This window comes from Delphinus delphis, chromosome 1, assembly GCF_949987515.2.
Source record: "Delphinus delphis chromosome 1, mDelDel1.2, whole genome shotgun sequence".
Classification (NCBI taxonomy): Eukaryota; Metazoa; Chordata; class Mammalia; order Artiodactyla; family Delphinidae; genus Delphinus; species Delphinus delphis.
In genome coordinates this window covers 109,054,443-109,071,721 of record NC_082683.1, presented here as the reverse complement: position 1 = coordinate 109,071,721, position 17,279 = coordinate 109,054,443, and the positions used below count along the sequence as shown (strand labels likewise).

Genomic DNA, 17,279 nt, shown 5'->3' with positions numbered 1-17,279 from the left:
GGTTAAGAATCCACCTGCCAACGTCGGGGACGTGGCTTCGAGCCCTGGTCCACGAAGATCCCACATGCCATGGAGCAACTAAGCCCGTGCACCACAACTACTGAAGCCTGTGCACCTACAGCCCGTGCTCCGCAATAAGAGAAGCCACTGCAATGAGAAGCCTGTGCACTGCAATGAAGAGTAGCTCCTGCTCGCCGCAACTAGAGAAAGCCTGTGCGCCCAACGAAGACCCAACACAGCCAAAAATAAATAAATAAATAATTCTAAATCCCCAAATTATATATATATTTATTTATATTTATATATGTAATATATGTGCATAAAAAGACTAAAAGGTATGGACAGAAATAATCCAAAAAAATCTATAAAAGGAATAAAAAATAGTTGTATTTGAGCCAAAGTGAGGATGATATCAAGGGAGACACAGATTCAAGAAGCACCTGAATTGTGTTCCACTGGACTACAAATGAGGAGGCTTATAAACGCAAAAACTGCAAAATTACATAAGTTGTTTGTCGAGAATTAAAATTAGATCTGGCAAGAAGTAAGGGTGCTTATTAAGTAAGGGTTGGTTGGTGCCCCAAATGGTTGCACAGTTACAAAGGAAGACCTTAAGACCATGAGGTTGCAGCTGGCAGCTGCTGGCAGATACTGGGTTTTTTGTTTGTTTTGTTTGTTTGTTTTTTAGCCACGCTGCACAGCATGCTGCATCTTAGTTCCCCGACCAGGGATGGAACCGGCGCCGCCTGCAGTGGAAGCGAGGAGTCTTAACCACAGGACCACCAGGGAAGTCCCTAGCAGATACTGTTTTGAGAGGGGCTGGTGGTGTTCTTGAGTCTGATACAGTTCAGAAAATTCAAGTTCTTAACGATGTAGGAACTATCTGAAATCACATTCACAATGGCCACCCAACTCCATTTAGGATGCCTGAGCCACACTTACTCCATTTTGATCTTTTAAATGCACTCTTCTCTTTAATGATTAAAGCAGATGTACAATGCATGTTTGGCAACAAAATAGGCTGTTCTAGTTAGCATAAAGTTTAGGTGAAATCATGTATAAGCCAAAATGGCTTCCCCATACCTCATAATGTAAAAACTTCTTCCATCAAAGGAAATATATAAAAGTATGTCTCTTTGGTCCATGAGTTTACAAATAATCTTATTTTCCTTTTTATACATTGGTATATTTTCCAAACCTTCTACAATAAGAATGTAATCTTTTTTACAATCAGATTTAAAAGTCATGGTAGAAGGAAACAATAGCAAAGATCAATAAAACTAAAAGCTGGTTCTTTGAGAAGATAAACAAAATAGATAAACCACTAACCAGACTCATCAAGAAAAAAAGGGAGAAGACTCAAATCAATAGAATTAGAAATGAAAAAGGAGAGGTAACAACTGACACTGCAGAAATAAAAAAGATCACGAGAGATTACTACAAGCAACTCTATGCCAATAAAATGGACAACCTGGAAGAAATGGACAAATTCTTAGAAATGCACAACCTGCCAAGACTGAATCAGGAAGAAATAGAAAATATGAACAGACCAATCACAAGCACTGAAATTGAAACTGTGATTAAAAATCTTCCAACAAACAAAAGCCCAGGACCAGGCGAATTCTATCAAACATTTAGAGAAGAGCTAACACCTATCCTTCTCAAACTCTTCCAAAATATAGCAGAGGGAGGAACACTCCCAAACTCCTTCTACGAGGCCACCATCACCTTGATACCAAAACCAGACAAGGATGTCACAAAGAAAGAAAACTACAGGCCAATATCACTGATGAACATAGATGCAAAAATCCTCAACAAAATACTAGCAAACAGAATCCAACAGCACATTAAAAGGATCATACACCATGATCAAGTGGGGTTTATTCCAGGAATGCAAGGATTCTTCAATATACGCAAATCTATCAATGTGATAAACCATATTAACAAATTGAAGGAGAAAAACCATATGATCATCTCAATAGATGCAGAGAAAGCTTTTGACAAAATTCAAATTCATTTATGATAAAAACCCTGCAGAAAGTAGGCATAGAGGGAACTTTCCTCAACATAATAAAGGCCATACATGACAAACCCACAACCAACATCATCCTCAATGGTGAAAAACTGAAACCATATCCACTAAGATCAGGAACAAGACAAGGTTGCCCACTCTCACCACTCTTATTCAACATAGTTTTGGAAGTTTTAGCCACAGCAATCAGAGAAGAAAAGGAAATAAAAGGAATCCAAATCAGAAAAGAAAAAGTAAAGCTGTCACTGTTTGCAGATGACATGATCCTATACATAGAGAATCCTAAAGATGCTACCAGAAAACTACTAGAGCTAATCAATGAATTTGGTAAAGTAGCAGGATACAAAATTAATGCACAGAAATCTCTGGCATTCCTATACACTAATGATGAAAAATCTGAAAGTGAAATCAAGAAAACACTCCCATTTACCATTGCAACAAAAAGAATAAAATATCTAGGAATAAACCTACCTAAGGAGACAAAAGATCTGTATGGAGAAAATTATAAGACACTGATGAAAGAAATTAAAGATGATACAAATAGATGGAGAGATATACCATGTTCTTGGATTGGAAGAATCAACATTGTGAAAATGACTCTACTACCCAAAGCAATCTATAGATTCAATGCAATCCCTATCAAACTACCACTGGCATTTTTCACAGAACTAGAACAAAAAATTTTGCAATTTGTATGGAAACACAAAAGACCCCGAATAGCCAAAGCAATCTTGAGAACGAAAAACGGAGCTGGAGGAGTCAGGCTCCCTGACTTCAGACTATACTACAAAGCTACAGTAATCAAGATAGTATGGTACTGGCACAAAAACAGAAAGATAGATCAATGGAACAGGATAGAAAGCCCAGGGATAAACCCACGCACATATGGACACCTTATCTTTGATAAATGTGGCAGGAATGTACAGTGGAGAAAGGACAGCCTCTTCAATAAGTGGTGCTGGGAAAACTGGACAGCTACATGTAAAAGTATGAGATTAGATCACTCCCTAACACCATACACAAAAATAAGCTCAAAATGGATTAAAGACCTAAATGTAAGGCCAGACACTAGCAAACTCTTAGAGGAAAACATAGGCAGAACACTCTGTGACATAAATCACAGCAAGATCCTTTCTGACCCACCTCCTAGAGAAATGGAAATAAAAACAAAAATAAACAAATGGGACCTAATGAAACTTCAAAGCTTTTGCGCAGCAAAGGAAACCATAAACAAGACCAAAAGACAACCCTCAGAATGGGAGAAAATATTTGCAAATGAAGCAACTGACAAAGGATTAATCTCCAAAATTTACAAGCAGCTCATGCAGCTCAATAACAAAAAAACAAACAACCCAATCCAAAAATGGGCAGAAGACCTAAATAGACATTTCTCCAAAGAAGATATGCAGACTGGCAACAAACACATGAAAGACTGCTCAACATCATTAATCATTAGAGAAATGCAAATCAAAACTACAATGAGATATCATCTCACACCAGTCAGAATGGCCATCATCAAAAAATCTAGAAACAATAAATGCTGGAGAGGGTGTGGAGAAAAGGGAACACTCTTGCACTGCTGGTGGGAATGTGAATTGGTTCAGCCACTATGGAGAACAGTATGGAGGTTCCTTAAAAAACTACAAATAGAACTACCATATGACCCAGCAATCCCACTACTGGGCATATACCCTGAGAAAACCAAAATTCAAAAAGAGTCATGTACCAAAATGTTCATTGCAGCTCTATTTACAATAGCCAGGAGATGGAAACAACCTAGGTGCCCATCATCGGATGAATGGATAAAGAAGATGTGGCACATATATACAATGGAATATTACTCAGCCATAAAAAGAAATGAAATTGAGCTATTTGTAATGAGGTGGATAGACCTAGAGTCTGTCATACAGAGTGAAGTAAGTCAGAAAGAAAAAGACAAATACCGTATGCTAACACATATATATGGAATTTAAGGGAAAAAAATGTCATGAAGAACCTAGGGGTAAGACAGGAATAAAGACACAGACCTACTGGAAAAAGGACTTGAGGATATGGGGAGGGGGAAGGGTGAGCTGTGACAGGGCGAGAGAGAGTCATGGACATATATACACTAACAAACGTAAGGTAGATAGCTAGTGGGAAGCAGCCGCATGGCACAGGGATATCGGCTGGGTGCTTTGTGACCGCCTGGAGGGGTGGGATAGGGAGGGTGGGAGGGAGGGAGACGCAAGAGGGAAGAGATATGGGAACATATGTATATGTATAACTGATTCACTTTGTTATAAAGCAGAAACTAACACACCATTGTAAAGCAATTATACCCCAATAAAGATGTTAAAAAAAAAAAGTCATGGTAAACGTTATTATTATTTTAAGAACGTCTATCAAATGTTTCTCCTCCAGGAATTGTTCTGCGACCATTCCATGGGGACTTGGAGGCCCCTCCTCAATGTTCTCACAGTGTCCCTTCGTGTCCTCTACCATTCACTGAGCTCACTGGATTTTAGCCATTTGCTAATCTATCTTCCAACAAGATTTGAAGCTCTTTGAGAGACAGGACTGATTCTTTGATTTCTGAATCCCCAGGCCCTAGCACATACATTAAGCATTCCTAAATGTTTGTGAATCAAATGAAGAAATCAAATAAGGAGTCTATAGTATACGGAACTCAGGTATTCTCATTCTAAACCCAGTTGCATATTTCCTGGAACTAAAGGGATCTAGAATTTTCTCCATTCTTGACTGTAACCTAGGGCCTAGCAAGAATTTAGGAAGCCTGTGTTTTTTGCAGGAGTGCCCCCCTGAACATTCAGCACCAGTGTTGCAGGAATCCAGCAGAGTGAGAGCTGAAATCCAAGTTTTTTCCTGGCAAGAGCCAAGATTAGTCACTTAGAGGCACTTGGAGGATTCCCCAAGTCTGCTCATTCCTTTGGGATCACTCAGTCCTCCCAGGACCTCCCCTGGGAACAAAGGAAAACCCAAGACTTGGGACTGGGCCCTTTTCCAACAACAGCTGCTAGTAGTTTGCATTTAACCCTAAACCACAATTAAAATAAAGGGGGGGGGTACTTTCCTGGTGGCGCAGTGGATAAGTCTCCGTGCTCCCAGTACAGGGGGCCAGGTTGGATTCCTGATCAAGGAACTAGATCCCACATGCATGCCGCAACTAACAGTTTGCGTGCCACAACTAAGGAGCCCTCCTGCTGCAACTAAGACCTGGTGCAACCAAATAAATAAATATTTTTTTAAAAAAATGGCGGGGGGAATAGCGTCAGCTAGGAAACACTTAGGTTTTCTCTAAATTTCTTCTAAAGAGTTTGAGAACCAAACAGGCCAATTTCAGGACAAAAAAAGGAGACCCTGAAACAGGCTTTAACAATATCAACTACGACAGAAACCATTCACACTAAGAGGGGTAAATCTCCAGTTCAACAAAGGGTTTGTAACGCCCTCGAGCTGACTAGCCACCAAACGGCAACCACCCCCCTCCACTCCGCGAGCAGGCGCCGGCAGGGAACTCGCCTTCTCTGAGAGCTGCCCGTGGACTGGGGGCCCAGGCCTTGGAGACCCTCCCAACTGACCTCCTAGGGCCTTATCTGAAATCAACCAAGTCTGACGCCCTCGCGGTCGTTAGGACTCCACGAGCCCCTCCCTGCAGTATCATCTAGAAAATAATTCCTAGACCCGTAGGTTACGGACGAGCGCTTACAATCTGGTTCTGGGCCAGCGCGCCCCACCCGCAGAATGGCTGGATTCTTGGATTTGCACACTCATTCGCTCTCTAAAACCAAACCCGAGAGGAAGGGCATGGCCGAGGGTGGGGATGTCCTAAAATATTCCAGAGTATTTGAGTAGGAAGAGAAGTTTACAGTATTGTTCTCACTGGGGGCGGTGTGGAGCCCTGGAGCGAGGCTCCTCCGCACAGCGAAAGAAGGGTGTGTGCGCTGCGCCCGGGGTGTGAGTGTTGGGTGCGGGGGCAGGAAGAGGAGGGAGGAGAAGGGGTGGGGTGAGCGGAGGCCCTGACACCGGCCCAGGCTCCTCCTGCCTCCCCCGCTCCCCGCCCCCACTTACTAAGGCGCCCAGCCCGCGGCGCTCTGCTCACTGGCCGCGCGTCACCGCCAGCCGAGCGCCCCCGCCAGCCGAGCACCCCCGCCTGCCGAGCGTCCCCGCCGCGCCTCCTGTCACGGTGAGTTCCGCCCGCCGGTCCCGGGCGGTCCCCAGCCCCAGACCCCGCGCCCGTGGAAACCCCCGCATCGGCGGCTCTGGCTCGCCCGGCTGGCTTCGCCGGGTGTCCCGGGCGCCGGGGGGCCTGGTCGAGGATCAGCTGCAGATGGGGAGGTATCTGGGCCACACCCCGGCTTGGCGAGCAGCGTCCCCGACCCGCCCCGGCGCGACCCCCCAGATCCTCGCGGGGGGGGCGGGAGGGAGCCCTTGTCCTTCACTACTGTACCTCCGTTTTGGTTGACCCGGGGTCTGCTCTCTCCTACCTTTCGGTTTATCTTTTTTTACACCCACTTTCCTACTTTTCGACTAGTCTCCCCAGTTACCCGAACCCCCGCTTCTGGCCCCCTGTCCTGGCCGGCGTATTTCTTTGTGCGCTCCGGCTGCAGGCTGACCTCTGTCCAGATGTTCGTAGCCACCTCCTAGATGGACGGCCCGTGCAGGCTCGGGGAGGGCTGGCGGTTTCCCTACCCAAAGGACACCCCTCAGCCCCTCTCCCCGATGCTTCAGGTTGGGCTTCCTGTTGTTTGTCTGCTAGACGGGAAGGTTCTTACTGCCGACCGAGGGAGGAAAGTCTATTAGTTTTCTTTATAACGCAGTTTTGCTGAGGGGTGGGGGTAAGAGGGGGAGGGAAGCCCATGTGAAACCTGTGTGAAGTGATTTTTGTACTGAAAGGGATCCCTTCTTGCTGTCTTAAACAAGTGGAACTATACAGAGATAGAGGAAGAGCAGGCTTAATGAAGGATCTTCTAACCCAGACTAATCTGTCCCAGTGCAATGAGCTGTAGGTACCTGGTCACAATTTGAGCCTGGCCAGAGGAGGGGCGCTTCCCCCAGGCCTGGATACCACACTCTCTAGCCGCGGCCGGACTCCACCTAACTGAAACCCGGAATCTGCCTTGTTGGGCCGGGATGGTGGGGAAAGCAGAGCAGCAAGCCCCGTGCCAGGCGCAGCCGAGCCCTGGGCCGGACTCTGGAATACATTAAGCCCACCCCCTTCGCTGGGAGCTTTCTGCAGGGCGTGGTCAGCACAAAGGGCTCCCGGATTCTCCTAGTGGAGGCCTGTGACTCAGTTGTAAGCCCATGTGGGTGTGGCCCGGATGGTTCCAGATCCTCTCTGCAGATGGTTCAGACAGAACACTCCCTGAAGGAAAAGGGGAACTGTGCCATCTTAGAGGGCATTTTCCAAGAGGAAGTGAGTCACACCAGGACTTGGCCCGCAACCTGAAGGAGAGGTTTCTTGACTGAACTGCGGGTGAAGACAGCAGTTAGACTGGTAGGGCCGTGGCAGAACTGCTGCTGGGTTATCGGCCTGTATGCCTGCTGGCAGGCTGCCCCGGCTTTATTTGGGAGGTAGCTCTTCCCGTTAAGAGGTTTGCAGTTGCTGCAGACGCTTTTTCCCCTGCAGCCTGAGTTTCAACCTGCAGCAGTGGATTTTTATATCCTGCACCTCAGGTGAGGCCAGGCTCAACACTCTGTCAATGATCTTTGCCTCCAGCGTGTTTCAGCAAATTGCAAAAGGTAATGACAGGCATTAGGGCAGGAATGAGTTCATATAACTCATCTGGAATTTCTTCATCAGCCCTGCCCCCACAGATTCCTCTCCAGTTTCTATTTAATCATCTCTTCCAAATGATGTATTCCTTCCTTGACAGCCAGAAGCTACTTTCTTCACTGGGTCCTTGATATACCATTTGGAGATTATTTTGGTTCTTCAAATTTTCCTGAGGGTCTACTGAGCATAGCACCCTGACTTCTAGGTGATGGTCTTCCCTGGCTTTTCCTGCATACAACATCAGATGGCCCCTTTTCCTTCCATGTCTGGCCCCTGTCCAGCCTCTCCAGCAGCCACTCTAGTGAGGTCAGGCCTTGCGCTAGGTGGAGCTGAGACTGAGTGCCTCCTTGCTTGCCATGGACAGCTCCAAAAATGTGAATTTTTTAGAGCACTACCCACTTGGTATGGCCTTGATCCAGTCTAGTCTTTTAAAGTTGAGGGAAACAATGGAATCCTTTCAGAGTTATAATGTGCAGATTAGCACTCAGAGTGCTGGGAAAGCTAGACTGATCTTTTTATTAGGATCTTTCTTAAGCTTCTCATTTTCCCGGGACTCAACAATTTAGGAATCTCACATCAAAAGCAAAAAGAATGAATTTGCTTATTTTTAACAATTTTCAGCACTTCCTAGCCCTTCAGTGGTTTTAATAGCAGTTGTCACAGTGGCTATTGTTTGCCGTTCTGGTGATGCCTGACAACTCTTCAAGGAAAACTGGATGTACTCTTTTAGGGTAGAGACGGCTTCAGAGTTCTCCTATTGAATTGCATCTGGAGCTTTTCTTTTGCTGCTCACTTTTTTTAGTGGGAAAGTTTTACATTTGGTGAAAGGTGGGAGAGACAGCCTGGATCAGATTCATTGCTTCCACTCACTTCTTCTGAATTTCTTTTAGGGATCAAATCAAGAATGCCTTCTGGGTTCAATTCCCCATCCCACCCCCCCCAATTTTTTTCTTCTTAAATTCCTCAAAGCAAAAGGAAGGAAACCTAAAACACATTTTAGATAACAGATGTTTGTTTTTACCGACATTCTGCCAACTGTTTTCTGGGTGGGCTGTAAGAAAAGTAGGGTATAGACAAGACACAAAAGAGCAAAGCAGATCAGACTTCTTGCTCTTTGGAAGTCTCCTTTTTGAAATTATGGCCTGGATCTGGGCATGGGTCCAGAGCAAACATTTGGTATTACTTAGGAGCAGACACTTTTCTAAGGAGGCCTCCTACTTCCCTGCTACTCCCAGAAGGATCAAAATTTACATTATTGTCAATTTCCTTCTTACTGATTCATTGAGCAGGCTCTGAGGACAAGGTGCTAGCTTATGTGACCCTGCTACTGGAGCCCACAGTTTAGTGTGGAAAGAAACGAACAGTTAACTAGAATTCGGGACATATTTTAAAATAGTATGACCTTAGCTGGTGAACTCCCCAGAGGCAAGCATCACAGGATAGAGGTGGTGGAGAGCACACCCACGTGTGCCTAACACCGTGACAGGGTCATGCAAAGTAGGTGCTTGGTGAAGGAACAGAAAAAATGGAAAATTGAATTCCCACCACTGTAAATTTGTAAAGCTCAGAATTCTTTTCGGAAGAGAAAACTACACAAAGAAAGACACGTGAGCTTCCACTCTTCAGACCTGTGTAGGAGATACACAGACATCAGAATAAAATGATTCAATAAAAGGTGAGTGAATGATGAATTAGTTAGAGCCTGTGGAGCTCACAGTGAGAGAGCAGTAAAATGGGATAAACCAAAACTCAAGAAAACGGTAAAACTGAGAAGAGAAAGAAAAGTCAGGTCGTGTTGGGTGACCAGACCTGTTTAGCAGGACACACCGTTTTCTCCTCCGCTATGGAATGTACTCTGCTATGGAATGTACTCTGCGGTTCATTCATAGGCCGCCCCTTTCCTGGCCCTTCCCAGCCCTCACCTCCTCCCACAGAGCTCCCAGCCTCAAGGGTTTCAGCCCAGACCCGGTAATCACACCTGCACCTCAGCTCCAGCCAAGGGAATTGTTTGATTGATTCATTCACTCATTAGCAAACACTAAACCACTATTTAGCTGTTAGTGGATAGAACTGAATAATTCACAGTTCTTAACGTAGAGGAACTTAAATCTAAGATAGAGAGACGGGCAAATGATTGGATGGAGTGTTTCAGGTGCCGGAGTAGGCTGTCTGGGTAACAGAGAGGACGCTGCGGCCTCTCAACCCCAGGCCCAAGGCTATCCATTGGAAGTGTTTCCGAGCCAGAAGCTATAGAGTCCCGGGGTGGGACTCTTCCGGGGCGGTGGAAACGGCGAATTCAAGTCCCTGAACTGCTTGCTGCTTTAGCAACCAATGGTCAGTGCTTCTGTCAGCCCAGGCCGGGCAAGCCCCGCCCAAAATGGGAGGGCCGGGCAGGCTGACTCAGTAGGTCAACCGCTGCACTCTGGAAGAGCTGTATGATTCATCCACTAGCCGAAAGAACAGTATTAATCACATCTTCCGCTTTTCCTTCATCTCACTTTAAAACCAGTGTACTTGCTTCACCTTCAAAACGGAATAACTTGCTCGTAGCCCAGGTCAGTGCCCTCAGGGGCCCTGGTTACTGATGAGAGGGTGGTCATCTCTGGTTTTCAAAGCTGTTTTCACTTTCACAACCTTAGACCTCCTGAGTAGCCCCTGATCTACATTCTTATTGCAGAACAAACAGGGAGTCTGTGCTGACTGCGGTGTCCACAGCCCATGTGCTGAGTAAACAGCAGAGGGAGATCCAGTGGGGCAGGAAAGCTCTGTAACTTCATAATGAGCATAGACAATCCTGGGGTGGGTTTGGAGTGACCTGAGTGCTCACTAGAGGAAGACTGGCCTCACTCTCTTGAAGAAGGTATTCAGGGGTGGCCAGGACTTCCTCAGCTTACAAGCTGTATTTCTTAGAGGTTCCTAAATTAGCCTGTTTCCTATTTTAGGGGTCCTTACCCTGCTGTATTCCCTTTCTTACTTCTCTGGCTTTGCAGTGCATTTTCCTTCTGCTCTGCCCTGTGAAGAATGTGAACTAGGTGTCCCACAGCCAGTTCCAGTATCTGGGATCTTTGGGCATTTGTTGTGAAGTGCTCTGCCCCTTGAGCTTGGGCACGGGTATTTTTAAACCTCTGTGGTGGCTGACTCCTTTCCTGAGATATTTCAGAACTGGGGTGGGATGCCACAGCCTTCTCCCATAGGTGACTCATTCAGTTCAGTTCTCTTATGTTGCTGGACTTCCAGAGCCAATCCAGGCAAGGCTGACTCCCTCTAAGCCCACTGCCATCTGAAGCCAGATCCTGGCTGTGTCAGGAGAGAGGGGAAAGGGTGTGGTTCCCCTGGAATTCATCCCACAGTGGACCTTGAATTGGCTGCTCTCTCCAAGAGAACTGCTTTCCAGATGAATCATGCCAGATTCTGGTTTATAGCATTCTCCAGAGTATAGCATTCTTTGGCATGCTGATTTCTGTACTTTTCTGGGGATTAAGGGATAGAACTTTTGACTCTTAAAGTGTAATTTTTCAATCCTCATGTTTACCAACTCCACCTTCTCTGTAGCAGACAGCATTTACGGATCTGTGTTGAGTATGCATGTGTCAGCGGAAGGAACCAGACTGAAAGCATGTCTCCGGTTCCTATTGAGACTCTTCAGGGGAAGTTGCCAGCCTCTCCTTCAGTCTCTGCTCTAAACTTATTCTTGATGGGTTTTTTTGTGGTTTTTTTTTTTTTTTTTTGAGTGGTATATTACAGTCTCAATTCAAATTCACCTGTTTCCTATCCAGTAGTGATTTTAGGTGGTGTTAGCCAAAGCTACTCCATTCTGGCTGAAGCATGCTCTCCAGTTAAGCAAGATTCATTGGGCTCCTATTAAGTACCAGGCATTGGGTCTTGATGAGACATATGCCCCTAGATTATTATACCTGAATATAATGATCTGACACATCCTTTCCTTTCTTTCTTTTTTTTTTAAATTAAATTAATTAATTTATTTATTTATTGGCTGTGTTGGGTCTTCGTTGCTGCGGGTGGGCTTTCTCTAGTTGCAGTGAGCGGGGCTACTCTTCGTTGCGGTGCATGGGCTTCCCGCTGCGGTGGCTTCTCTTGTTGCGGAGCACAGGCTCTAGGTGTGTGGGCTTCAGTACTTGTGGCACGCAGTCTCAGTAGTTGTGGCAAACAGGCTTAGTTGCTCCACGGCACGTGGGATCTTCCCAGACCAGGGTTCGAACCCACGTCCCCTGCATTGGTAGGCGGATTCTTAACCACTGCACCACCAGGGACGTCCCTTAACTTTGTTTTAAACTATTCACAATGAAAAGCTCTTCCTTTCCCACTGCACCCCAGACTGTGAGAGTAGCTCTTTTGTCTAGTGCTGCCAAAAGTATATCAGATCCCCAAAGGAATTAGGATATACTATTACTTGTTCCTTCTCAAGGAAGTAGATAATGGGCTTTGGATAGCTTTTATTTGGGTAGGGCAACTGCATGTTACTACCAAAGATGCAAATGTCTTTGTTACAATCAATAACAAGTTCAGAACTTTAGTAAAGAATACATGGTGGGCTTCCCTGGTGGCGCAGTGGTTGAGAGTCCGCCTGCCGATGCAGGGGACACGGGTTCGTGCCCCGGTCCGGGAAGGTCCCACATGCCGCGGAGCGGCTGGGCCCATGAGCCATGGCCGCTGAGCCTGCGCGTCCGGAGCCTCTGCTCCGCAGCGGGAGAGGCCACAACAGTGAGAGGCCTGCGTACAGCAAAAAAAAAAAAAAAAAAAAAAAGAATACATGGAATTCCCTGGCGGTCCAGTGGTTAGGACTCAGCACTTTCATTGCAGTGGCCTGTGTTCAGTTCCGGTCGGGGAACTAAGATCCCGCAAGCCACGCAGTGAGGCCAATACATACTCAGGAGACAAAATTCATTTTTAAGCAGATTTCTAAACCCTAGAATGACTGAACAAGGTTACCTAGTTAAGCTTGGAGAGTTGAAGTTTTTATATTAACCAGGCTTGATTGTGTGGGTTGTTGGTATTCAGCCATATCCATAGTGAAGAGTGCCATTTACCAGCGCTAAGAGAAACGGAGAAACGTCTGTTCTTTCAGTAGGTGCTTTGTCAGTTAAAAGGAGGGGCACTGATCCTTTTAGCAGGCAACTAGATAAATCCCTTATTCAGAGCACCAATACCTAAACTGCCTATTTCCATCAGCAGGAGGCATAAAACCTGAGTCCTTATATTCATTGAATTTTACAGCTGAAAAGGACTGAATGAATGAGCTTATCACCCTCTTCCAATCATTCTCAAAAGACTGATAATTCATGTCACTTAAAAGTTAATGTAGGGCTTCCCTGGTGGCGCAGTGGTTGAGGGTCCGCCTGCCAATGCAGGGGACGCGGGTTCGTGCCCCGGTCCGGGAAGATCCCGCATGCCGTGGAGCGGCTGGGCCCGTGAGCCATGGCCGCTGAGCCTGCGCGTTTGGAGCCTGTGCTCCGCAGCAGAAGAGGCCACAACAGTGAGAGGCCCGCGTACCGCCAAAAAAAAAAAAAAAAAAAAAAGTTAATGTAAGTTGTTTCTTTACAGCCTTTAATAGGTTCCAACAGACCTCACCAAAATGCCCTCTCAAATGGAACACGCCATGGAAACCATGATGTTCACATTTCACAAGTTTGCTGGGGATAAAGGCTACTTAACAAAGGAGGACCTGAGAGTACTCATGGAAAAGGAGTTCCCTGGATTTTTGGAAGTAAGTGTTGAAAGGCTCAGAAAGAACCAGAACCAGATGTAAAAATCAATGCTTCTGGGCCCTAGTTCCTTTCCCTTCCTCTTTCTAGCCCTTCCCTGTGGAAGTCACTACTAGAAAGGTGTTTTCATTCATTTACTTATTAAACATTATTGAATGCCTACTGTTTGTAAGATACTAGGGGAGGAAACAGAAGGTAAAGAAGACACAGCCCCTGCCCTCAAGGAGCTTACAGTTTGGAAGTGAAATGAGACTACACACAAATCACCATAATGCAAGGTGTTAGAAGGAATCCATCTGGAGTCATCTGTGTCCATTGAGACAGAGTTGCAGGAAGGAAGGCCTTTCACCAGAGTAATCAACCAGGTTGCCTTGTTGCCCTCGGGTCCATAAACCAGGCACTGGAGGTACCACATCCTGGTCACATCCACTTTGAGCAACTTGAATCTCCCTTCTTGAATTAAATCCCTTTAGATAAAGGCTTTAAAATTTTTTTCCAACACTGCTCTAAAGCAATGGTGTCAAGTATCTGCTGAATGAGTGCCAAGCGGCACTCCAGAAATAACTTCTTTTCACATTGAAAATGCAATGAGACAGGAGCACAGTTTGAGCTTATGCCTCACCTTTGACAGATCGAGGGGTCCGTGAAGACCAGAAGAGGATCTGCCATGAGCTCAGATACATCACTCAGGACATTAGGCAACAAGGCACAGTTGCCCTTTTACATCATAGGCCCTCAAGAGACGGCTGTTGCGTTTCACTGAAGGTGAAACACTGCCTAACAAAATATTAGATTGAAATGCAGGCCCTTCTCTCCCTGCCACAGCCAGAGTCATTTGAAGGGATCAGTACTGTGTTTGGTGTGCATTAGCCTCTAAAGGGTGAAGGGAGGAGATGGTAAAAGACAGGGTTCTGCCTCTTGTCATCTCCTGGTAAACAGCATTAATCAAGCCCCTGACTCCTGACTCATTAAACATAGGGTTTTGTAGTACATGATGATTTACATGTTATCAATACCAGTCAGATAAACAGATATAAATAGCTTCACTAGTATCTCAGAGCTGCAGTTACCACAATTCTATCCCAGAATGAGTTAGAGGATACAGCTGTTCTGCTTTTGTACAGTTCTGTGATAGAGCCCCAGACCAGGACCCTAACTGGGAAGGTTGCTTCAGCTTTCTGTACCTCAGTTCCTGCCTCTGGAAAATGAGAGGCTGGACATGATTATCTCCAAGACCACTTTCACTTTCTGTGACCCTTCCAGGCAAGCATAAAATTCAAGGACAAAATGTGCTCATTGTAAACCTGCCCATCACACAAACAAAGGCGTTCTCGGTCTACTTCTGAACACTCATTAATTGTGTTGTCGCATAAGTTAGAAGCCAGGATGATATCACATGAGACGAAGATCCTTCCTCCCTAAAGGCTTTGTGGCTTGGTAAACATAAAGTGTTCAGTACCAAGTACTGAACATGGCAGTATAATTTATTCTAAGCATGGGGTCATAATTCCAAGCACACCCACACTCGCTGCATTCACAGATCGTTTTGTTTCTGAAGTTGACCGCTTACGTCATCCAAATTTCACTCCTGACCACGGCCAGGAAGCTGGGGTTAAGGCCAGAATTAACTGAAACCCACCAAAAGCAGATGTAGCTGCATAGACAGGTTATAGCTGATTGCTTAGGGCGTGTAGGAGATGCTGCTTTACCTTAAGGGATTTCTGAGTGCAGTTTATAAACATCCAGCACACTTGAGACACTGAGTATCAGTTCCCTCACTCATTTATACAATCAATGAAATTCATAAATATTTTACCTGAGTCCTTTAACACCTGTAAAGGGCCATATTTCCCTCTGGTTGATGGCATGGACCCTACAGGAGAAACCACACTTTCCCACTTCTAAGCATCATCACTACGAAAAGGAATGATCAAGCCAATCACCTTGAAAACAGAGTAAAAGAAAAAACAAAGGGGATCTTACCTGCTCATCTTAGTTCCATGTATTCATGCTAGGCATTGAGAATCATGGGGAGTTTTATAACTCCATCACACATACTGCTTTTGAAGTACATCCAGTGTAAAACAAAGAGTACATCCAGCAAAGAGTATAGGATGGCATAGATTGACCAACTTATTAAGAACAGAAGCAATCTTAGAAACACTCTAGTCCAACCTCAATTCTTAGTTGTTACACGAAGGCCCACCAAGCTGTGTGACTTACTCTAGGTCACCTGGCTAATATGATATGAAGCCACCCGAGACTGGCCTCAGCTGTGCCAAGAAATGAGGACCATCTGCCTGAACTCTTTAAACCTAACACACCCCAGGGAATCATTAACACCTCTTTAAAATCCATAGAACAATGATCTGAAAGTTACTCCCTAAATAATCGCATGAGGTCTTTCATAGGAGTTTCCTTCTTTAAGGACTTGACCGTGCTCTCAGGAATGAAAGCTTGTCAAGAGAATATAAGTTTAAACTAAAAAATGGGGGAATTTGGGGTGGTTCTCAGACAGAATTTTGTGATTTTGAAAATTGTAACAGTTGGACTGTAAGTAAAGCATGTCAGAAGGGCATGCTGGTTTCTAAGTGGACTGAGAGTTCAGAGTCGTGAGTCTCCCTTCTCTGGCACTGAATCTCCTCTTTCTAGAAATAGGCTGTTTCTAGTCCCTGAGTTATAAAAAAGAATGGAGTTATATAAAAGAGTGCCATGGAAACCTCTTTCCTAGCTTGAAATAAATATGAATTTACTGAAATGCTCCCTCAAAGCAGAAAAATACATTTAGACGACCTCCAAAGATCACTATGACCTAAAGCAAGAATTCAAATAATTAGGAGATTATATATATAGCTGTCAGCAGTACAAATCAAAGAAGCTCATCATTGCAACCATTGACTCGTATTTCTTGCCTCTGTCTTTTTTTTTCAGAATCAAAAAGACCCTCTGGCTGTGGACAAAATAATGAAGGACCTGGACCAGTGCCGAGACGGCAAAGTGGGCTTCCAGAGCTTCTTTTCACTAATCGCTGGGCTCACCATCGCGTGCAATGACTATTTTGTAGTACACATGAAGCAGAAGGGAAAGAAGTAGGCAGCACTGAGCAATTACTCCCACCCTGATAAGAATTCTCATAAAGGGTCACTTAAGGAATCTGCCCCACAGCTACCCCTGTATAAGGATTTCCTGAGCAGACTGGGACCCTTAGAAAATGTACAAATAAAATCCAGCTCCACCTTGAGAAGCAGAGAAAGAAAAGTCAATTAAAGCCAGATAAGCTTTTGATTTTTATATTGCTTGCATCCCCTTGCCCTCAATAAACAAATTCCTTTTTTAGTTCTGAATTTGAGACAGAATGTTTGTTCTTCTTCAGAAATGTTTGTTCCCTGCTTCATTCACAAAGAGCCCACATGCCCTTAAGCATCTAGCGCAAGGCAGAGCTCTTTCCACAGAACCTGCAAAATGGGAAAGCACTCTCCACTCAGGCTTGGAGTCTAACTTCTCAAATTGATCTGCCCTGTAGCTGTTCCTAGCTGAAGGACAACAACTCCAAGGATTAAAAGAAGGCACTTCAGGGTATATTCCACCTTTATAATTCCTGAGCATAGTCCTGCCCAGTTAAATCAGTGCCTTTCCAACCAGCACTTTGTATGCCTGAGATGTCTGAGTCCATTTTTCATAGCAAAGTTTCAGCAAACTAGGGTAAGAATAGTTCCATAAGACAACTAATCAAAATCAGTCTAGTGTG

The 17,279-nt window shown here is 45.1% G+C and overlaps 1 protein-coding gene across 1 annotated transcript; it reads left to right on the top strand.

Moving 5' to 3' along the window:
• The first annotated feature begins 6,063 nt into the window (after window positions 1–6,063).
• On the top strand, window positions 6,064–16,875 carry S100A10 (S100 calcium binding protein A10). Its single transcript, XM_060007337.1, has 3 exons — window positions 6,064–6,218; window positions 13,371–13,533; window positions 16,463–16,875. Exons 2-3 carry the CDS (start codon window positions 13,402–13,404, stop codon window positions 16,622–16,624), a joined length of 294 nt encoding a protein of 97 aa, XP_059863320.1. The 5' UTR covers window positions 6,064–6,218; window positions 13,371–13,401; the 3' UTR covers window positions 16,625–16,875.
• Window positions 16,876–17,279: the final 404 nt, after the last annotated feature.

Coding starts and splice junctions, on each gene's coding strand:
- S100A10 (XM_060007337.1), top strand. CDS start 13,402: ATGCCCTCTCAAATGGAACACGCCATGGAAACCATGATGTTCACATTT. Junction 13,534..16,462: donor AGTTCCCTGGATTTTTGGAA/GTAAGTGTTGAA, acceptor TTTTTTTTTCAG/AATCAAAAAGACCCTCTGGC.